Below are 24,053 nucleotides of genomic sequence, written 5' to 3' on the forward strand. Positions count from 1 at the left end.
CAGTACACGTAGGGGTGTAACGTACACGTAGGAGTGTAGCAGTACACATAGGGGTGTAGCAGTACACGTAGGGGTGTAGCGTACATGTAGGGGTGTAACGTACACGTAGGAGTGTAGCAGTACACATAGGGGTGTAGCGTACACGTAGGGGTGTAGCGTACACGTAGGGGTGTAGCGTACACGTAGGGGTGTAGTGTACACGTAGGGGTGTAACGTACACGTAGGAGTGTAGCAGTACACATAGGGGTGTAGCGTACACGTAGGGGTGTAGTGTACACGTAGGGGTGTAACGTACACGTAGGAGTGTAGCAGTACATGTAGGGGTGTAGCGTACACGTAGGGGTGTAGCAGTACACATAGGGGTGTAGCGTACACGTAGGGGTGTAGCGTACACGTAGGGGTGTAGCAGTACACGTAGGGGTGTAACGTACACGTAGGAGTGTAGCAGTACATGTAGGGGTGTAGCGTGATTCTACTAAGCGAAAAATTTTGTCCATTTGTCGAAGGTGAGACAACGAGAATGCGGGCTCCCGTGGATGTGATAAAAAAGATAGCGTGTGCATTGTATTACCTGGCCGTCGAGGGAAGACTACGGAAAACATCGAATGCTTTTGGACTGGCAAAGCAGACTATCAGTTATTGTCCGCCATGTATGTCTCAAACTCAACGTCTAGGTTTACAGTATATAAAGTCACCAAAAAGGAATGGACAATGAAGGTGAAGGCAAAAGAGTGAGGAGTGTCCTGACCAGATATCTACATCCATAGATTGATTGTTGTCAAATGTTCTTTATCACATTGTTTACTTGTCTAATAAAGGTGTTATTAATGTATGATGTCTCAGGTGTGATTCACTACATTGAGGCCCCACAGCACACTGGATTCCAGTTCATTGAAATACCACAACACTGGATATTGTTCAGATAAGTTACATTTAAGAACTTGCACACAAAGCTACACTGGAGGTGACTATGACGTCTGCATTTTCCGCGCCGGCGGACGGAGAGGGGCAGGGGGTCTTAAACGGTGGCATTGTTGTGTGTGGACACGGATAAGGTTAGGTGGGGTTTACCCTGGATAACCTTAGACTTAGACAAACTTAATTGATCCACAAGGAAAATTGTTCCACACAGTAGCTCAGTTACAAAGGATGGAAAGGATAATGCAGGTATAAAGTAGACTAAACATGTACCATAGCAGCAATATAAAATATACCATACATGTAATATTTACATATTATATACAGTATTTAATATATACTGATATATTATATTACATATTTATACATTTGTATTAACACACACATGTTAAAGGTGAAATTTCACTGTTGATGTGCTTTTATTAGACAAAAAAGAATGAAGGTTATGGCAACTATTTCTCTAAAATAGGCATTAAGGCTATGAAGTGTGTTTGATCTCCATTACTAAAGTCATTGACCTTGGCAGCCCTACTTGTAAGCATGTAAACTTGCATTGTTATGTAAGGGGAAACATTGTCCGACGATCAATACAAGTATGGATTTGTGCATTTATTTCAAAGGTTAGCGCGTTAGGAGCCATTTTCAAGTTTAATTTAAGGAAACATTTTGGTAGGTACCTCAACTTGATAAATGGTCATTAAAATAGAACAACAATGTAGAGCGAAACCGCGTCACAAACCCGTGATAAAATCCGAACTGTGGATTTTGCGGACCATTCCATTTCAGATTCGATGCACATTCTCTTTTAAGTTTTGCAATTAGTTCCCTAAGTGCATGTAAAATGAGCTCAACCGCGATCTACCAATACGGCGTGCAAAGGCTGTTGACAGTACACACCTCTAAAATCGCAGAATTTGAAGAAGGCTTCAAGGTGGTAACAAACAACATGCTTGGTAGCTGCCAAAATATTTAACTTTTACACAAGTGAGATTAACATAGTTTGACACAAGTCATATTTGACTAGCCTGAGAAGAGATCGTCTCTAATCGTTATCACTCTCTTCATTAACCAGGCATGTTATTTTTCTGTCTAGAGTCGGAAAGACGCTTTTTTTATCTCAGTAAAAATATTTTCCGTTTTTGTTTGTTTTTTCCGACCTACAATGTGTGTTAAAATCTTGATCCGCCTCTTTGCCATACCTGCCAACAACTACGGTTTTCCCCTAATGAGTAAAATTGTTGATAATCCAGTGGTAAAAACTGCAGTTTTCCATAAAAATGATTAACTTAACAAATTGACGCTACGTAGCGAAGCAACTCCACGGACAGGGGACAAACTATGAAGTGGAGAGAGGAGTCGAAGAGACAGAAATTGGCTATAAAATCCAGGCACAATGCACTAAATTAGAAACAAAAAGGAAAATGCAAGCTGCTCAGAAATTTGCCAGGAACGCTCATGTCCGAGCCATCATAGCAAAAATGCCAAAGTAATGTGTGAATGAAGCAAAGTAATGTGTAAATAATGTCAATAACTAGGTGAACCATCTGTGGCTGTGAAGTGAACACTAGTAATGTTGTAAATACTGTATAGAGTAGGCTAACCCATGTGGTTCCTGTGGATGTGAACACAAGTTGTAATTACTGTAGTGACTAAATAACATAGTGACTGAAACAGACAAAATGATGTGTAAATAATGTCAATAACTAGATGAACCATCTGTGGCTGTGAAGTGAACACTAGTAAGGTTGTAAATACTGTATAGAGTAGGCTAACCCATGTGGTTCCTGTGGATGTGAACACAATTACTGTAGTTACTAAATAACATAGTGACTGAAACAGACAAAATTATGTGTAAATAATGTAAATAACTAGATGAACCATCTGTGACTGTGAAGTGAACACCAGTAAGGTTGTAAATACTGTATAGAGTAGGCTAACCCATGTGGTTCCTGTGGATGTGAACACAAGTTGTAATTACTGTAGTGACTAAATAACATAGTGACTGAAACCGACAAAATTATGTGTAAATAATGTCAAAAACTAGATGAACCATCTCTGGATGTGAAGTGAACACTAGTAAGGTTGTAAATACTGTATCGAGTAGGCTAACCCATGTGGTTCCTGTGGATGTGAACACAATTACTGTAGTGACTAAATAACATAGTGACTGAAACAGACAGTGATACATTTGAATGAATGGATTATGTACAGTATTTATGTCAACTCTGTTGATCATTTTTCAATTGTTTAAACACTTTAAAAACCAGGAGCTTCGGTGCGTGGGGGGGTTGCCTCCCTTGTCCCCCCACCAGGGCACCGCCCTGCACCTAGCTAGGGACCTGCAGCCCCCAGACCCCTGGCCTGTTTTCAGTCTTTTTCATTAAGTTCAAATCACATGCCTGCATTAACCCGAAATCTGAGTACATTGTAAAAATGTTTGTTGTTTGGCCTTTAGCATTGGGCTTTACTGTTGGTCAGTAGTTTAGGGGGGGCGGCTATAGGTGTTCTTGGTTTCCATCAGAGGAAACGATTGCAGCTGCAGACTCCAGGACACAATGAGCTCGGGTGTGACCACTTCCTGTCTCTGCGGGTTAGCTCCCGCACAGCTAGCCAGCCTCGTCTCCCCCATTTAAAAGACTCACGCGCTGCACGCCAAGGCCAGTGGGACCACTTAGAAGGAATAACATGACAACTTGCATGCACAACACAACCCGCCAGCATCCAACCGTGTCATTGGAATTGGAGCCGCGAGGATCCCAAACAGGAGACAAGGAATGAGGAGTTCAGCAATTCTGTTTGACTGTATCATTAGCTCAAGGTGCGCTGCAAAAACTGGGCAAGGTGGACCCGCCTCTCAGACCCAGCTTACGTTTACATTCCTGGGAATATACTGCTTCGTTCCCAGAGTGTGTGTGTGAGAGAAGGGAGGAAAGGAAATAGCGGACGGAAACATGCCGAGTTCTCATAGGGGGTGTTTAAAGCAGACTACCTTAACAAAGACTAGGGTTGCAAAATTCCGGGAATATTCAAAGTTGGAAACTTTCCATGGGAATTAACAGGAAATGAATGGGAATAAACATTGAATGCAACATGCTAGATCTTGTAGCATGATTATTAGCTAAAACAACCTGATTTCATGCAAATTCAGTAGAATTTCCACCCTGTACTGTGCATTCCTCCATCACATGTGCAGATAATTCCCAGCATGCTACACACTACTATTGAGGCCACAATAGTATTTGAGCCCAATGACTTCATCCAGTCAGGTAAGTGTTGATGATATTACTGGGGTAAATATATTTGATCTATGGTATTTAAGTGTAATAGAGGTGTAATTGCTTGTTACTGTATGACTGTAGACTACTCCAGCAGACTTCCACTCAAGCTAGCTAGCTGTTCCTGTACTTTTTTAATGATTTTGGGGCCAATATCTCTAGCTAGCTAGGTTTATGTACCACCACAGTCTCATAATGAACTGAAAATATTTCTCAGTTAGCCGTGATGCTAATTTTCTCTATGTTAAATCCCATTCATTTATGGCAACAACGTTAGCGATCCGAATTTACCTTTCTTGTGATCTGTAAAGTTCAACTAGCAAATACTAAATCAAAAGGTGTAGTTTCCTCCGCCTTCTGTTCTGCTAGCCATTCTGTTGTCATACAAGAATGTAGCTTATAGTTTGATTTAGCATGCTGATTGACTGTTCATTTATTCATCTAACCTATTTCTATTCATTTGTCCATTAGTCAAATATTTTTAAAGACTACTGCAATTGTTTAGCTGACTGTTTATATCTGTGTGTGGCATTGCATTAGTCTTTTACAAGCTTCTCATCTTATTCTACAGAATTAGATGGACGGTGTCCAACTTTGAATCATCAAAAAATGGTCAAAATTTCCAAACTTCCCGAGCTTAATTTCCCGTGTTAAATTTCCGGAAATTTACCGGAAACTTTCCACCCCTTTGCAACCCTATGTGTTCCCTTTGAAGCATTTGACAAGTCTTTTGAAGGCATCAGGGAGATTGGGAAGAAAACGGTCTGGCCAGTGACTCGGCAGGCAGCGTGAGACAACAATGACTACTATTTACTACTCCACCTGGGAGGAGACACATTGATCTGAGAGGAGATTGAGGCCGTCAACAAAAAGGATCGGAGTAAAATACTGTAGGGTTGTCACGATACTAGATTTTCAGTAGTCTACAGTCATACAGTAACAATCAATTACACCTCTATTAAACTTAAATACCATAGATCCAGTAATATCAACACTTACCTGACTGGATGAAGTCCTTGGGCTCAAATACTAGTGTGGCCTCAATAGCCCTGCTATAGTGTGTAGCATGCTGGGAATTATCTGTGCATGTGATGGAGGAATGCACAGTGCAGGGTGGAAATTCAACTGCATTTGCATTAAATCAGGTTGTTTTAGCTAATAATCATGCTGCAAGATCTAGCATGTTGCATTCAATTTTTATTCCCATGAATTCCCCGTTAATTCCCATGGAAAGTTTCCAACTTTGAATATTCCCGGAATTTTGCAACCCTAGGAACACACAAGATGTTGAAACCCTTTGGCGTAGCCCCTTTAAATGTTTGATGAGCGAGTCCAAAATGCAGTGTGGGAGAATGTTTGAATCATACGCACTATCTGGAAAAAAAACAAACTAAAAAAAACCTCATACTCAGACGGTGAAATAAAGATTGTATCTGTTTTTTCCGACTGCTCGCCAAACAAAGTGTCTTTTATAGCAGATGTTGTGACAAGGTAAGCAACAGTGACTCACTTTACTGTACGTATGGATGCACTACAAACTGCTAACACTGCAGAAATGACAAGCTAGGAATGAACACACACACACAATGGCTTTCTGTTTCATTTCACAGGAAAAAAGCTACAGTAGACGTTCTAAAAGGTTCCACGGGTGTTTGGGAACAAGGACATAAAACCCACATGAAGTATGAGCTGAAAACATCTGATTAGGATTTGTTGTTCTTGTTGACAGCAAAGGACAAAAAAAAACCAGACTAAGCTTGAGGTCGGACAATAGAGTATGCACTAGAAACTAAGGTTTACAAGCTAAAGACAAGGACTTGGAGCAAGGGGCCTCACACTCAATCGACCTGAGGGCTGCGAGGCCGGGTGAGGCTGGACCCCGCAGAGCATTCACTTCAGAAACCCGTGACTAAATGTGGTAACTACTTCTACCAGCAGCTATAGTGACCCTGAGGCCTGAGCTCAGTGTCATTTGAATGTAGACTGTTGAGTTCCCCAGGAAGTGGTCCTCAGCTTGGTTATTATAGGAAGTAGCTCTTTGTGTTGCTTGATCGTGTGTTGATCTATAATTATGCATTGATGGTCTATTCACACTTATAGTCCAGTACTCTGGTCTGGACCAAAAATGTTAAAAATACATTTAATGGCCATCTGGTTTGCGTTCACACATGTATCGATAAGATCATTTCATACCACGGCTATTGTGACCTAATTGATCACGGGTATTGGTTGTGTTCAGTCACGTGACTTTTGAACGGAAGTAAATGATGTGGTGGAGCAAACTGAATATGCAAGGGGCCTAGATCTTACCGTTAAAAGCAGATACCGAGCAAAACAATCTACGCAATGGAATCTATCCCTATACTTCATCAAATAAGATGTGTCTGGTGAGCTCAAGGATTATCTGTCGGCCGGGTTCCCAGACATGTCGAACTATCGGGTGCTGCGGGCATCATTCTACACCACAAAAACCGACGATAACGTGTAAAAGAATGGAGGTCTACAACTTCTTTGTGTGTGGTTGGTTCAAGGAAAATGGTATCAAGACTGTCCCGGATAAATACGCATCGTTTTTGCTCGGATAAAGTTGCATTTCGCGATTTAATTTGGCGTCCACTGCCATGTTTGTTGCCTTGTTGTTGTTGCACACGCCGTTTACGAGTACGCATGTGTTTCCCCGTCTTTATCAAAATATAAGTATACATCTAAACGTTGTGTATGTGCTGAAAGATTCATTTATGATTGTTTATCAAAATATAACTATAGATGTCAACATTGTGTATGTGCTGAAAGATTCATTTATGATTGTTTATCAAAATATAACTATAGATGTCAACATTGTGTATGTGCTGAAAGATTCATGAAGGATTGTTTATCAAAATATAACTATAGATGTAAACATTGTGTATGTGCTGAAAGATTCATTTATGATTGTTTATCAAAATATAACTATAGATGTCAACATTGTGTATGTGCTGAATGATTCATTTATGATTGTTTATCAAAATATAACTATATATGTCAACATTGTGTATGTGCTGAAAGATTAATTTATGATTGTTTATCAAAATATAAATATAGATGTCAACATTGTGTATGTGCTGAAAGATTCATGAAGGATTGTTTATCAAAATATAACTATAGATGTCAACATTGTATATGTGCTGAAATATTAATTTATGATTGTTTATCAAAATATAACTATAGATGTCAACATTGTGTATGTGCTGAAATATTAATTTATGATTGTTATCAAAATATAACTATAGATGTCAACATTGTGTATGTGCTAAAAGCTTCATTTATGATTGTTTATCAAAATATAACTATAGATGTCAACATTGTGTATGTGCTGAAACATTCATTTATGATTGTTATCAAAATATAACTATACATGTCAACATTGTGTACGTGCTGAAAGATTCATTTATGATTGTTTATCAAAATATAACTATAGATGTCAACGTTGTGTACGTGCTGAAAGATTAATTTATGATTGTTTATCATAATATAACTAGATGTCAACATTGTGCATGTGCAGAAAGCTTCATTTATGATTGTTATCAAAATATAACTATAGATGTCAACATTGTGTACGTGCTGAAAGATTCATTTATGATTGTTATCAAAATATAACTATAGATGTCAACATTGTGTACGTGCTGAAAGATTCATTCATGATTGTTATCAAAATATAACTATAGATGTCAACATTGTGTATGTGCTGAAAGATTCATTTATGATTGTTTATCAAAATATAATTATAGATGTCAACATTGTGTATGTGCAGAAAGCTTTATTTATGATTGTTTATCAAAATATAACTATAGATGTCAACATTGTGTATGTGCTGAAAGATTCATTTATGATTGTTTATCAAAATATAACTATAGATGTCAACATTGTGTATGTGCAGAAAGCTTTATTTATGATTGTTTATCAAAATATAACTATAGATGTCAACATTGTGTACGTGCTGAAAGATTCATTTATGATTGTTTATCAAAATATAACTATAGATGTCAACATTGTGTATGTGCAGAAAGCTTTATTTATGATTGTTTATCAAAATATAACTATACATGTCAACATTGTGTATGTGCTGAAAGATTCATTTATGATTGTTTATCAAAATATAACCACAGATGTCAACATTGTGTATGTGCTGAAAGATTCATTTATGATTGTTATCAAAATATAACTATAGATGTCAACATTGTGTATGTGCTGAAAGATTAATTTATGATTGTTATCAAAATATAACTATGGATGTCAACATTGTGTATGTGCTAAAAGCTTCATTTATGATTGTTTATCAAAATATAACTATGGATGTCAACATTGTGTATGTGCTAAAAGCTTCATTTATGATTGTTTATCAAAATATAACTATAGATGTCGACATTGTGTATGTGCTGAAAGATTAATTTATGATTGTTTATCAAAATATAACTATAGATGTCAACGTTGTGTACGTGCTGAAAGATTAATTTATGATTGTTTATCATAATATAACTAGATGTCAACATTGTGCATGTGCAGAAAGCTTCATTTATGATTGTTATCAAAATATAACTATAGATGTCAACATTGTGTACGTGCTGAAAGATTCATTTATGATTGTTATCAAAATATAACTATAGATGTCAACATTGTGTACGTGCTGAAAGATTCATTCATGATTGTTATCAAAATATAACTATAGATGTCAACATTGTGTATGTGCTGAAAGATTCATTTATGATTGTTTATCAAAATATAATTATAGATGTCAACATTGTGTATGTGCAGAAAGCTTTATTTATGATTGTTTATCAAAATATAACTATAGATGTCAACATTGTGTATGTGCTGAAAGATTCATTTATGATTGTTTATCAAAATATAACTATAGATGTCAACATTGTGTATGTGCAGAAAGCTTTATTTATGATTGTTTATCAAAATATAACTATAGATGTCAACATTGTGTACGTGCTGAAAGATTCATTTATGATTGTTTATCAAAATATAACTATAGATGTCAACATTGTGTATGTGCAGAAAGCTTTATTTATGATTGTTTATCAAAATATAACTATACATGTCAACATTGTGTATGTGCTGAAAGATTCATTTATGATTGTTTATCAAAATATAACCACAGATGTCAACATTGTGTATGTGCTGAAAGATTCATTTATGATTGTTATCAAAATATAACTATAGATGTCAACATTGTGTATGTGCTGAAAGATTAATTTATGATTGTTATCAAAATATAACTATGGATGTCAACATTGTGTATGTGCTAAAAGCTTCATTTATGATTGTTTATCAAAATATAACTATGGATGTCAACATTGTGTATGTGCTAAAAGCTTCATTTATGATTGTTTATCAAAATATAACTATAGATGTCGACATTGTGTATGTGCTGAAAGATTAATTTATGATTGTTTATCAAAATATAACTATAGATGTCAACATTGTGTATGTGCTAAAAGCTTCATTTATGATTGTTTATCAAAATATAACTATAGATGTCAACATTGTGTATGGGCTAAAGATTTATTTATGATTGTCATCAAAATATAACTATAGATGTCAACATTGTGTATGTGCTAAAAGCTTCATTTATGATTGTTTATCAAAATATAACCACAGATGTCAACATTGTGTATGTGCTGAAAGATTCATTTATGATTGTTATCAAAATATAACTATAGATGTCAACATTGTGTAGGTGCTGAAAGATTCATTTATGATTGTTTATCAAAATATAACTATGGATGTCAACATTGTGTATGTGCTAAAAGCTTCATTTATGATTGTTTATCAAAATATAACCATAGATGTCAACATTGTGTATGTGCTGAAAGATTAATTTATGATTGTTATCAAAATATAACTATAGATGTCAACATTGTGTATGTGCTGAAAGATTCATTTATGATTGTTATCAAAATATAACTATAGATGTCAACATTGTGTATAAACAATATACTTCGAATATTGCTGTCTTCTTAAGAGCCATATCATTTCATTTTAGAGTTTAAATATGTTTGTCTTCTTCCGTTTTAATTCGTAAAGGCTTTCGTGATTTTTCTTAATGATGAAGAACAAACGGGTGTTGGGGCACTTAACTTCCTGCTTATGTGACATCATGCGAGTTCACTTCCTGTTGTCATTATTCCTTGAAGTTTCGATCGAAAAGGTTGAGCGAAAAGAGCACATTTCAATATTGTGGATGCTCAGACTGCAATATTGTATACAAGTTAAGATTGGGGAATGTCGCTTTATAACGGGGAAAGACGTTAATGTCTCCTGTACTCATGTTAGCAATAGGCATTTAGGCTAGCTAGCGCAGGCTTGCTTCTCCCGTAAATGAGCAGTTTCAACAGTCAACAGAGTTTAAAAAGTGTGACTATCAATCACTGTTTTACAACAATTTGATCGGTAAGTGACGAGTTTGAACGCAACACTAGACTAGAGACTATGAACCTGAGACTTGGAAGACCCAGGCCAAAGACCAGAGACTGAAGCCAAGTGACTTGCAATGTTATTGCCCACCACATGAAGTAAGAGGAAGTATCCAGATGGTACAGACAAGGGACTGGAAACAGGAAAATAGAAGCTTCCGCTGAGCTTGGATAGAGTTGTGACCGTCCACGGAATATAATAAAGTTGGGGCCCACACAGCTCTGCCAAAAACTGATTTCCTTTCAGTCGGAACTCAAGATCAATCTTGTTTTAGAACTAAGATTAGCAAGTTTCTTCCTGTATTTTCTCAAGTCTTGTGCTTCCCCTGATGTTGACCACCAAGATCAGTAAAATGCTAACTCTGAACACTGACTCCAAATCCTAGCGCCACCTACCGGTCAGGATAGTAACATTTTAATGGAACAGTTTCACGAGGAAGAGCCAGGGTAGGAAAAAATTATTCAGTGCTAAGATAAATTCTTACTAAAATAATAGATAATAAAAATGTTTTTTTTTAACCAATTTAACAAATAAACATTAGGTTTAGGTCAGGCTGACTAGAGGAAGAAGTACTAATCAAATACACAATACATTTGCATACAATATGTATTTTGTTCTGCTAAAATAAATAAGATAAATTAATATGTTTCTTAACTAAACTCTCAGTTAAATGAAAGTGCAAATGAAAATACAGCTTCACCACTTTAGTCATATTTTTTGCACTGAAGCAACTTCTCTTTGACTTTAGCTCCAGACTTCTTCTGTTTGTTTGAGATTGCCTTTATTGCCACAAGTGGTGGAAAAGTGTATTACGACGGAGTAACGCTGCAGCTGACAAACAGATATTTTCTGGTTAAGAAACACTACAACAAAAGTAAATTTTCTAGCGCCACAAATCCGGTCCAACTCTGCTAACAAAATAATGCTCATTCAAAAAAATGACTCCTACTTTATTTAAAATGTTGATTTATGTCTACAAGGACCATGTTGTTTTTGGTAGGTGGAGGGCCCCAACGACTAGTTTGCCTTGGGCCCCCCAAATGACTAGCAACGCCTCTGGGTTTAGCTAGCAAACACTTGAAGCACCATACAAATTACAGGCTGACGTATGCATCCAGAGACTGTTTACCACTTGTTTTGGACTTGTGAAAGCACTCCATCACCATGTCAGGGCATAGACTGTATTTATATTATTCACATGTGAATAATGCTGTATAATAGACTATATTTATATTATTCACATGTGAATAATGCTGTATAATAGACTGTATTTATATTATTCACATGTGAATAATGCTGTATAATAGACTGTATTTATATTATCACATGTGAATAATGCTGTATAATAGACTGTATTTATATTATTCACATGTGAATAATGCTGTATAATAGACTGTATTTATATTATTCACATGTGAATAATGCTGTATAATAGACTGTATTTATATTATTCACATGCGAATAATGATGTATAATACTGTATTTATATTATTCACATGTGAATAATGCTGTATAATAGACTGTATTTATATTATTCAATTGTGAATAATGCTGTATAATAGACTGTATTTATATTATTCACATGTATTTATACTATTCACATGTAAATAATTCTGTATAATAGACTGTATTTATATTATTCACATGTGAATAATGTTGTATAATAGACTGTATTTATATTATTCACTTGTGAATAATGCTGTATAATAGACTGTATTTATATTATTCACATGTGAATAATGCTGTATAATAGACTATATTATTCACATGTGAATAATGCTGTATAATAGACTGTATGTATATTATTCACATGTGAATAATGCTGTGTAATAGACTGTATTTATATTATTCACATGTGAATAATGCAGTGTAATAGACTCTATATTATTTACATGTGAATAATGCAGTGTAATAGACTGTATTTACATTATTCACATGTGAATAATGCTGTATAATAGACTGCATTTATATTATTCACATGTGAATAATGATGTATAATAGACTGTATTCATACTATTCACATGTAAATAATTCTGTATAATAGACTGTATTTATATTATTCACATGTGAATAATGTTGTATAATAGACTGTATTTATATTATTCACATGTGAATAATGCAGTGTAATAGACTATTTATATTATTCACATGTAAATAATGCTGTATAATAGTATGTATTTATATTATTCACATGTGAATAATGGTGTGTAATAGACTGTATTTATATTATTCACATGTAAATAATGCTGTACAATAGTATGTATTTATATTATTCACATGTGAATAATGGTGTGTAATAGACTGTATTTATATTATTCACATATCTTTATATGTACACTTTCACCGGGAAATATATCGAGATATATATATCGAATTTAAGTAAAAATATATCGAGATATACTTTTCGTCCAAATCGCCCAGCGCTAATTCAAATGTTGATTTATGTCTACAATGACCATGTTGTCTTTGGTAGGTGGAGGGCCCCAACGACTAGGTTTGCCTCGGGCCCCCAAATGACTAGCAACGCCTCTGGGTCGAGCTAGCAAGCACTTTGAAGCACCATACAAATTACAGGCTACCGTTTGGACATGTTTGTGACGTCACATCCGCACCTTTGTGACGTCACATAGCGCTCCCTTTGACAGCGGCTCTGACTGACTCTTCTGTTGATGTTTAACCGACTCTTCTGTTTATGTTCTTTCATTCGCATTCTGTGTTTAATTTGGGCCAGCGGTGGGGAATCATCGCCCACTTCTTCTCCAACATTCCACCACTGTAACCATAGCGGACCATCAAGGTGGGGTCTTCCTACCTGCCTGCACCGTGTCGCTCAGGTCGTGGTTGGCCGCAGTCCGGGGGAACTCCTTCAGTTTCCGGCCGCTGAGGTTGATGGCCCCGCTGCCCGCCCCCTCCTCCAGCGCCCGCTCCAAGCCGCGGTTGGGCGGCGCGGGGCCGTTGCTGAGGCTCGGGCCGGACGGCGAGGATCCGTGCTGGGAAGCGAGGGACGGAGAACGGGCGGACTCCGGTCCTTGCGTCGCCATGGTGCTCCGCGGCGTGTGCTCGTCCTCGGGCCGCCAGACAACGTTCAACCCCCCCCCGCCCGCGGTCAGCTTCCTGCTCGACGCTCGCTCCTAAGCGGCATCAAGCGCATGGCATTCAACGACACTTCCGGTCATTGGCTTGTCAAAGTAAAACGACCGGAAGTTCCTCAGTAGAAGGTTCGAATGTCTTGGATTTCAAAAAACACGCATTGTTATAATAAACATCAACTAATCCTTTCCCTATTTCATTTTGAATGTCTGCTTAGTTTTCAAGCGTTCTCCCACTGCGGCTGCGCACTGAGAAAATAAGGCCAACACTGACATCTGGTGGATGTAGTTAGCATCACATGCTCTGTGAGTGCGCGTACGTCATCAGCAGATTTCCAGCTCATACATTTCCAGTCGCTCCACTTTCTCCCCAGTCAAAACAAAGAACGTAATTGCATAGGAATTTGATTATTATATATTGTTGTCGTTTTGTTTTTTGTTTTTTTTATTAAATCGACATAATTTAGATATATGTGTGCTAGTTCTAGCTATTAGGCTGTTCAAGTTTTTATTTATTTATTTAATTGTATTTTTATTTTTGTATTTTTTTAAATGCACCGTAACACTTTTGAGGTTGTTTGCTCAATGCAAAGTGCTTTTACAAATAAAATACATTATTATTATTATTTAAAAAAAACACAAAATACACTTACAGTTAGTGCACCAACCCAACCAACCCCCTCCCCCCCCCCCCCCCCCCCCGCCCCCCATTCACACATAAGGGTTGTTTCCTTCTGTTATTAATATTATTGTTCCTACAATATACAACAATACAGTCTGCAAGGGACACGGTTATTAATATTAACAATATAACAATAAATATCAATAAATTCTGCAAAGGATACAGATAGTGTGTGCTGCTGGTCCACTAATAGTACTAACCTTTAATAGTTAATTTTACTCATTTTCATTTATTACTAGTTTCTATGTAACTGTTTGTATTTTATTTTATTATTATTTTTTGTTCAAGAAAATGTTTTTTATTTTAATTTTAGTTTTTTTTTTTTTTAAATAAAATAAAATAAAGGACATTATCTTCACCAGACCAGGTCGTCAATGAAGTAAGATTGTTTAATGCAATGTTTTTCAACCACTGTGCCGCGGCACACTAATTGGGTTAAAAGTATTTTATGCAAACTGGTACAATAATTGTATCTAAGTTATCACACAACTTTGTGTTTCAATGAGTTCCCGGCGAGAAGACAAAAGCAGTCTTTGATCCTACCAAACAAAGGCTTGTAAATCTCCAGTGTAGGATGGGAAGCGACATGAAGGTGTTCTGGTTCTTTGATGTATTGTATTCCACAGAAAGATTGTGTCTTGACCCAAGAACTACGAAGCGAAGAGGAAGCAGGACCTGACTCCCTCAAGGCACCTCTTCTTTGAACTGTTTTACGACCTTTTCTTTGAACTGTTCTGCAACAGTTACGACCCCCGTCCCTTAGAAACAGCTGCTGCCATTTAATCAGGGAAAGTCCCAATAAAAGCGGAGGCGTACAATCTTTCGTCAGGAGCGTGGGACGACACTCTACAAGGGTACAGTGGCTACACGTTTCTCCTCATTGAGCCAAATTGAATTCTGTCTCTGTTTAATTCCTTGCTTCTTGTCTTGTTTAATAGATGTCATCAGTGTTTGAACCTGACACGAACCAGTAATTACAATCCGTAAATGTGCCGTTGTCGAGTGTCGGTGCTGTCTAGAGCTCGGCAGAGACACCATGTGATACTCTTCCATACCAGTAGGTGGCATCAGGTAGCTAATTGCTTTGTAGATGTCGGGAACGACGACAGTGGTTTGCAGGTGAAAAGGTATCTTATGTTTAAACCAAAAATAAACAAAAGGTGAGTGCCGCTAAGAAAAGTAATTGAAGTTTAGGGATGGCTATGCAGAACGAAACTAAAACTGAACTGGCTACAAAGTAAACAAAAACAGAATGCTGGACGACAGCAAAGACTTACAGCGTGTGGAGCAGAAAAGGTTAAAAAACACTGCTTTAAAGGGTTCTTAAAACCAGGTCCAGTCCAGATGATGTCCAGGTCGGGCTCAGCAACACACACCTTCATTTATGTCCACTCAAATTAGGGAACACGACAACAGATTGCATTATTATATCTTGTTTATGTACAAAAAATATGTACATTTGACGGTAAAAATTGGCAACTCAGTCGCTAGAATTTTTCAGTACAAATGTAACATTTTACTGTAAATGGAAGAACGCTGCCACAGTTTGAATGAACAATTTTAAAATTTAGGCAACTGAGCTGCCAGAGTTTTTCCCGTAACATTGGCTCGTCAAAGTAAAACCACCGGAAGTTGCTCAGTAGAAGGTTTGAATGTCTTGGAATTTGCATAGGCATTTGATTATTAGGGTTCGCATGTACAGGTACAAAGGAACCTATTGTTATTGTAAGGTTTTATTATTATTATTCCGCCGCCACAAAAAACTCTAATTTGACCCACTTAACATGCTTCAAAACTCACCAAATTTGACACAAACATCAGCACCTGCAAAAATTGCCATCTAATAAAAAACCAAACCCCAAAAATCAAAATTGCGCTCTAGCGCCCCCTAGGAAAAAACAAAAACAAACTGCCTGTAACTCCCACTAGGAAGGTCGTAGAGACATGAAACAAAAACCTCTATGTAGGTCTGACTTAGACCTACATTTCATAATTTAACATCTTCGGGCAAAAACCAACAGGAAGTTGGTAATTTCCCATTTAAGACAAAAATGTACTAAAAACACTCATTTTTGCCTCTTTGAGGTGTAATTTGACCCCCTTAAAATACTTCAAAACTCACCAAACTTCTCACACACATCGGGACTGGTGGAAATTGCGATCCAAAAAAAAAAACCAAACCCCAAAACCCAAAGCTCAGCGCTCTAGCGCAATTTTTGAATAAAACAGAGACAAAACTGCTTCTCAGAGGAAAACTCAGACAAAACGGCTTGTAACTTCCGGTAGGAACGTCTTAGAGACATGAAACAAATAAAACCGAACCCCAAAACTCAGCGCTCTAGCGCAATTTTTGAATAAAACAGAGACAAAACTGCTTCTCAGAGGAAAACTCAGACAAAACTGCTTGTAACTTCCGGTAGGAACGTCTTAGAGACATGAAACAAATAAAACCGAACCCCAAAACTCAGCGCTCTAGCGCAATTTTTGAATAAAACAGAGACAAAACTGCTTCTCAGAGGAAAACTCAGGCAAAACTGCTTGTAACTTCCGGTAGGAACGTCTTAGAGACATGAAACAAATAAAACCGAACCCCAAAACTCAGCGCTCTAGCGCAATTTTTGAATAAAACAGAGACAAAACTGCTTCTCAGAGGAAAACTCAGACAAAACTGCTTGTAACTTCCGGTAGGAACGTCTTAGAGACATGAAACAAATAAAACCGAACCCCAAAACTCAGCGCTCTAGCGCAATTTTTTGAATAAAACAGAGAGAAAACTGCTTCTCAGAGGAAAACTCAGACAAAACGGCTTGTAACTTCCGGTAGGAACGTCTTAGAGACATGAAACAAATAAAACCGAACCCCAAAACTCAGCGCTCTAGCGCAATTTTTGAATAAAACAGAGACAAAACTGCTTCTCAGAGGAAAACTCAGACAAAACTGCTTGTAACTTCCGGTAGGAATACCCTATAATGACAATGTGAAAAGGAATTAGGACCACTAAAGCTGCTCCGCTGCTGTGATTTTACGCGCCTTCAAAGAAAACAACCACTGTGCCGTAGCACCTAGGAAAAAAACACAGACACAACTTCCTCTAACTCCCTGTACGAATATCGTAGAGACACAAAACAAAAACCTCTATGTAGGTCTCACTCAGGACTACCACTGGACAAAAGTATTGGGACACCTAGGACCAGCACCAGCCAAAATGCGGACCCGACCAACGCTGCTTGCAGCTTTAATTACATCTTGTTTATGTACACCGTAAAAAAAATATACCTGTACATTTTACGGTAAAAATGTGCAGCTCAGTCGCTAGAATTTCACAGGAAAATGTAACATTTAGCGATCTCAGGGCGGACACTCCAACCACGAGGCCCCTGAGCTGGCTTGAAGAAGGAACACCACGAAGGTGAGACCTTCGATGCAATAGAGGAAACGGGACAAAGTTCCTATTTATTTTCCTCCATCGACTTGAGGACGAACGTTTGCCAAGAACGAAGATTTTCCTTCGCTGAAAAGTGTTTTCTCGCGGTTAAAAGTAGGACCGTGTGGATTGAGGATGATAGAAAAGGTCTCAGTGGGCAATAAACCGAACTAACCCCAGTTTTGTGAACTTCTGGATCTGCCTCCCGGGGAGCCTTTTGGCCGTGGGGACCAGCTGCCGGGTCTCTGCCACACCAGAGTCCGTTTGGAGAGACTGGAGGAGATGTGGATGAAGCTTCCCAGTGTCTTGGCTAAATGAGCAGGTATCGGACACCTGGCCGAGGGTGGAGTCGGCTCTCTTGGTTGCTTTGTTGGGTCTGCTCCTGTCTCTGGCCATGCTTCCCCCCCCCACCCCAGCAGACGAGGCCACCACAGTGTATATGTTTTTTTGTTGTTGTTGTTTTTTACTTTTGTAGCTGTAAAAGGGACAAGCAGTAGAAAATGGATGGATGGATGTAGAAATGTCTGGTTGCATCAGCTCTGCTCTTTTAAAGGCCTACTGAAACCCACTACTACCGACCACGCAGTCTGATAGTTTATATATCAATGATGAAATCTTAACATTGCAACACATGCCAATACGGCCGGGTTAACTTATAAAGTGACATTTAAAATTTCCCGGGAAATATCCGGCTGAAACGTCGCGGTATGATGACGTATGCGCGTGACGAAGGCAGTTGAACGCGTCATCTTGGAATAGGTCCCTCCCAATTTAAACAGCTCTGTTTTAATCGCTAATTTCCACAGTATTCAGGACATCTGTGTTGGTGAATCTTTTGGAAATTTGTTCAATTAACAATGGAGACTGCAAAAAAGAGAGTTGTAGGGAAGCGGTGTGTTGCTGCTGGATGTAGCAACACAAACCAAAACACAACCGGTGTTTCATTGTTTCTTTTCCCAAAAGATGGCGGCCAAGCTTTACTATGGAACAAAGAAGTCAAGCGAACACGGTTGGATTGGACGACACATACGAAGTACAGTGTATTATGCAGCGAACATTTCGAAAGATCATGTTTCGAAGAGGGTCCCTTGCGAATGGCAGAAATGGGAATCAGCACTCGTCGACTCGTGCTGAAGAAAGGTGCGAAGCCAACTATTTTCGATAGACCACGGACAAGTCCGGAGCACCCTACCCCCTCCACAAGCGGACAGACTGGGCACATGAGGTCTGCATTTGCCAAAAGGGAAAGGAAGAGGGTAAGAATCTTGATATCCAGTTTTCATAGTCAGACTACACTGTTCCAATATCCATTTCTTTGTTCTCAATTGTTGAAACCCCCCCACCTCCACACCCCGGATTGTAAATAATGTAAATAATTCAATGTGATTATCTTGTGTGATGACTGTATTATGATGATAGTATATATCTGTATCATGAATCAATTTAAGTGGACCCCGACTTAAACAAGTTGAAAAACTTATTGGGGTGTTACCATTTAGTGGTCAATTGTACGGAATATGTACTTCACTGTGCAACCTACTAATAAAAGTCTCAATCAATCAACCAAAACTAACACACACAGTCATAGACTACTCCAGTGGTTCTCAACCTTTTTTCAGTGATTTTCCCCTGTGAACATTTTTTTAATTCAAGTACCCCCTAATCAGAGCAAAGCATTTTTGGTTGAAAAAAAGAAAAAAAATACAGCACTATGTCATCAGTTTCTGATTTATTAAATTGTATAACAGTGCAAGATATTGCTAATTTGTAGTGGTCTTTCTTGAACTATTTGGAAAAAAAGATATAAAAATAACTAAAAACTTGTTGAAAAATAAACAAGTGATTCAATTATAAATAATATTTTGTACACATAGAAGTAATCATCAACTTAAAGTGCCCTCTTTGGGGATTGTAATAGAGATCCATCTGGATTCATGAACTTAATTCTAAACATTTATTTTGTTGAAGTATTATTCAATAAATATATTTATAAAGGATTTTTGAATTGTTGCTATTTTTATAATATTTAAAAAAAAATCTCTCGTACCCCTTGGCATACCTTCAAGTATCCCCAAGGGTATGCGTACCCCCATTTGAGAACCACTGGACTACTCCATGAACAATGAAATAAATTAACAATAAAATAGTCTACATATAATTATTGCTTCAAGTTCTAGTCAAGTTCTTCTGCAGTATAAAGTATCGTACATTTACTGACATTACTGTCAATAGTGTCAATACTGTCAATAGATTACAATAGACAATAATATAAAGTATTGTACATTTGTACATTTACAGACAATAGATCAGATCATGGACAGTACGACTACGGCATCAGTGGCGGATGCGGTGGATGAACCAATGGCAATGGCACTAGATTTGCCTGATGAGGAGGGCGATCAAGATCAGGTTCGATTTGTTTTCCTAATCAATGTTCAAATGGATTACAGTTCAAGCCCAATCCAAAAGTATTCATAATTAATGTAAATGAGGTATCCATATTACATGTAGCTGTTTCTCCATTTCCAGGGAAATACAAGAGAACAAGGATGCCAGACGGACTGGGTACCGATTGGGACAGCACCAACAGCAATGACCAGTAGCAAGAGCACCCAAACAGGGAAAATACATCATAGATCAAAGGGTATGTCTATTTCGGTGACGAACATGATTCTGCACATCACAGTACACATTGCACGCTGCCTGTGCAGAGTAGAGTAGACAGATAAATTAGGTGATTCAAAGACAATAATTATTATGTGATTCTAGTTTAATTTTAACAGATTATATAAAACAACTTGTGCTTGATTTTATTGCTAGGACACCAGGTGACCCCAGATATCCTCGAGAGGGTTAGAGCTCGGCCGGCCAGGGTTAGTGAAGTCCCATTGTCAAGTGTAGCAGCTCCATCTGACAGCCCCGAGATGCAGACTAACATAGCAGCTCCAGGTGTGTCTGGAATGCAAGCCAAGCTACGACCACCTCCTGCATTGTTTGATGAAGGACCAGCATCAAGTCCCACTGCGCCTTTTGTTGGTGGTTCTTCCGATGACAGCTATGTGCCGAGTGAGTCAACGACATCGGATCCGTGTCAATCTGACGGGTCGCCAGATCGCCCATGTACTCACCAGATGCATGAAGAGGGCTGCCACAAGGAACCGAAGTACATCATCTTTGAGTCGTGCCTCCAGAGTCTCGTCAAGTGGTGTCACTGTCCAGTCTGTGGCAGCCAGGACATAAGCCCTTCTTGGGATTCGAACGGTACACAGCTGACCATGACTCTTCAATGTGCATCATGTGACCAGAGGAGTAGTTGGAGCAGCCAGCCAAACATTGGCCCTTATGCCGCGGGCAACATCCTGCTGTCTGCTGGCATCCTCTTCGCTGGGGCATCTTCTGGCAAGGTGTTGCAAGTGCTGAACAGCATCGGAGTGGTCACGTATGTGAAGAGGACATTTTTCAACCACCAGGAGCTCATCCTGCAGCCAGCCATCAAAAAGGTGTGGGAGGAACAGCAACGGACGCACCTCACCATGCTGCAGGTGGAAGGCCGACCCCTCGTCCTTGGTGGTGATGGGCGAGCAGACAGTCCGGGACACAGCGCCAAGTTCGGTACCTACACCACAATGGAGCTTGTGGCCAATGTGGTTCTCGACCTTCAGGTTGTACAGGTACGACCATATAATCTCACTAAAACACTAGTAACACAATAAGCAGATAAGGGATTTTCCAGAATTATCCTAGTAAATTTGTCTAATAACATTAACCATTTCAATGTATACTAAGCCCCTTTTTCATTTTTTTCTTTGCTCATTCCTTTTCTGTTATATATATTTCAGAGCAACGAATGTCTTGGCAGCTACCATATGGAGATGGAAGGACTGAAGAGGATGGTGGAACTGCTGATCAGCTGGGACCTGGATGTCGGGGTGCTGGTGACAGACAGACACAGACAGATCGCTAAATGGATTCGTGAAAACATGCCCAATACACGGCACTGCTATGACATCTGGCATGTTGCAAAATGTTAGTTGGATTATTTGTATGCATGACAAGTTGTGAAGTAGTGTGTACATATCAGTGATCAGATGAATGCGATATTGTATTTAATCCACAAATTTCTGTTTTTTTCTGTTTGTAGCCATCGGAAAGAAACTGAAGGCCATCGCCAAGCATAAGGACTGTGAAGACCTGAAGCCCTGGGTGCAAAGTATAATCAACCACCTCTACTGGGCAGCAGTGTCTACACCGCCTGGAGAGGGGGAACTTCTGGTTGCCAAGTGGAAGTCTGTGGAGCGACACATTCAGAACATCCACAAGGACCATGGCGACCTCTTCCCAATTTGTACTCATGGACAACTGCAACGGCAAAAGAAATGGCTCAAACAAAGTGAGTAGGCAAATAAGTTGCCCGAAAGCAGTGAGGGACTAGCAGTATTTTCCTGCACATCTTTTGAAAGTCAAAAAATTCAGATAAACTTGTAAGTAAATAACCAGTTTAAGTTGACTGGAACATTTTTGTAGAAACGTTGTTCTATTTTAAATTTATGTTTAGGTTCACGCTCAGCAGTGAAACTGGAGGAGGTGGTCAACAACAAGTCCCTGCTAAAAGATATCGCCATGCTGTCGGGTGAACACCAGACTTCCAAGGTGGAGGCGTTCCATAGCCTTATCATACAGGTGAGAATTAGACTGATCGCCTGTAGGTGGTGTCGGTGGTTACCACCTGCCACTAGGACTTTGGTGGCCAGGGAGCAAAATACTAGAGCATACTAAATGAAGCCTTGATACAGTCAGTGTAAGCAAGAGAATGTTGGAGGTCCAACATAGTGGCTGGCATCTTGGTGAGAAAGATTGCAAACAATTCTGGCGTGGTGTTAACATTGAAAACAAAACAGCTTCATTACTGCAGGAGATCAAGCTTTAATAGCTGACTATTAACAGTTTAATACACAAACATTTGTATTCAAATTTACAAACAATTTATAAATTTACACACACATTGTATGGACGCATGACTGAATAAAGTGTCTTTTATCTTATACAGTTCGCACCGAAAATGTATGTCTTCTCATACATCGGAATGCTGTGCAGGTATGTTTCCACACTAATCTAAGTGTCACTAGTGTGTGCCATACTTTAGTACTAATTATTACATTATTCTGTTACCACACCTAGGAACCTGCTTGCTGGGCTGCACTGGAACGAAAATTCGAGCCGCCCTATAGCCACTACACAAGCGGGTGCTGAGCGCTATGCAGTACGCTACCCGAAGTATAAAGCAGGGGGCCATGTGGTCAAGAAAATCGCGACAGAGCCAACATACCGTAAGTGTAGAGGACACAAAACATGTAAACACTTGACACTTTGTATCATGATAATAATACTGTCAAGTTTCACTCTCCATGAGTATATTATGTTGTGAGCAGGAACATGTACAATTGTATTTTGCAGGCTACGTAGATGACTTGATCAGGGAGGTTGTTGCTGGCTGCAGACAGACCCCTGACGAGAGAACACCACTCAGCGTCACTGTGGATGTGCCTCCCTTCCTCTGCGATGAACTGGAGAAGCCAGACAAGGAGGAAGCCATCGCCAAGCACAGGAGTCGCTTCGGTAAGTGTGAAATGCCCTCCCGGTAACAGTTAGAGATGCTACCTCAGTAGAAGCATTTAAGTCCCATCTTAAAACTCATTTGTATACTCTAGCCTTTAAATAGACCCCCTTTTTAGACCAGTTGATCTGCCGTTTCTTTTCTTTTCTCCTCTGCCCCCCCCCCACGTGGAGGGGTTATTCCGGTGACCATGGATAAAGTGCTGGCTGTCCAGAGTTGGGACCCGGGGTATACCGCTCGCCTGTGCATCGGTTGGGGACATCTGCGCTGCTGACCCGTCTCCGCTCGGGGTGGCCTCCTGCTGGCTCCACTGGACCCTCACTAATATGTTAGACCCACTCGACATCCATTGCTTTCGGTCTCCCCTAGAGGGGGGGGGTTACCCACATATGCGGTCCTCTCCAAGGTTTCTCATAGTCATTCACATCGACGTCCTACTGGGGTGAGTTTTCCTTGCCCGTGTGTGGGCTCTGTACCGAGGATGTCGTTGTGGCTTGTACAGCCCTTTGAGACATTTGTGATTTAGTGCTATATAAATAAACATTGATTGATTGACTGATTGATTGATTGATTGATTTTATTGATTAAG

General features: G+C 38.9%; 1 protein-coding gene across 1 annotated transcript in view; it reads left to right on the forward strand.

Moving 5' to 3' along the window:
• LOC133664257 (uncharacterized) overlaps positions 1 to 24,024 on the forward strand; it is a 265,732-nt gene extending 241,708 nt beyond the window's left edge. The window contains exons 2-11 of the mRNA XM_062068761.1: positions 18,814 to 19,106; positions 20,149 to 20,259; positions 20,380 to 20,494; positions 20,671 to 21,521; positions 21,690 to 21,876; positions 21,992 to 22,240; positions 22,406 to 22,530; positions 22,898 to 22,944; positions 23,029 to 23,177; positions 23,305 to 24,024. Of these exons, the coding sequence (XP_061924745.1) occupies positions 18,945 to 19,106; positions 20,149 to 20,259; positions 20,380 to 20,494; positions 20,671 to 21,521; positions 21,690 to 21,876; positions 21,992 to 22,240; positions 22,406 to 22,530; positions 22,898 to 22,944; positions 23,029 to 23,177; positions 23,305 to 23,492 (2,184 nt within the window). The 5' untranslated portion in view covers positions 18,814 to 18,944 and the 3' untranslated portion in view covers positions 23,493 to 24,024. The remainder of the gene's footprint in view (positions 1 to 18,813; positions 19,107 to 20,148; positions 20,260 to 20,379; positions 20,495 to 20,670; positions 21,522 to 21,689; positions 21,877 to 21,991; positions 22,241 to 22,405; positions 22,531 to 22,897; positions 22,945 to 23,028; positions 23,178 to 23,304) is intronic.
• The last annotated feature ends 29 nt before the right edge of the window (positions 24,025 to 24,053 follow it).

This window comes from Entelurus aequoreus, linkage group LG14 (genome assembly GCF_033978785.1).
Source record: "Entelurus aequoreus isolate RoL-2023_Sb linkage group LG14, RoL_Eaeq_v1.1, whole genome shotgun sequence".
In the NCBI taxonomy this organism is placed as follows: domain Eukaryota; kingdom Metazoa; phylum Chordata; class Actinopteri; order Syngnathiformes; family Syngnathidae; genus Entelurus; species Entelurus aequoreus.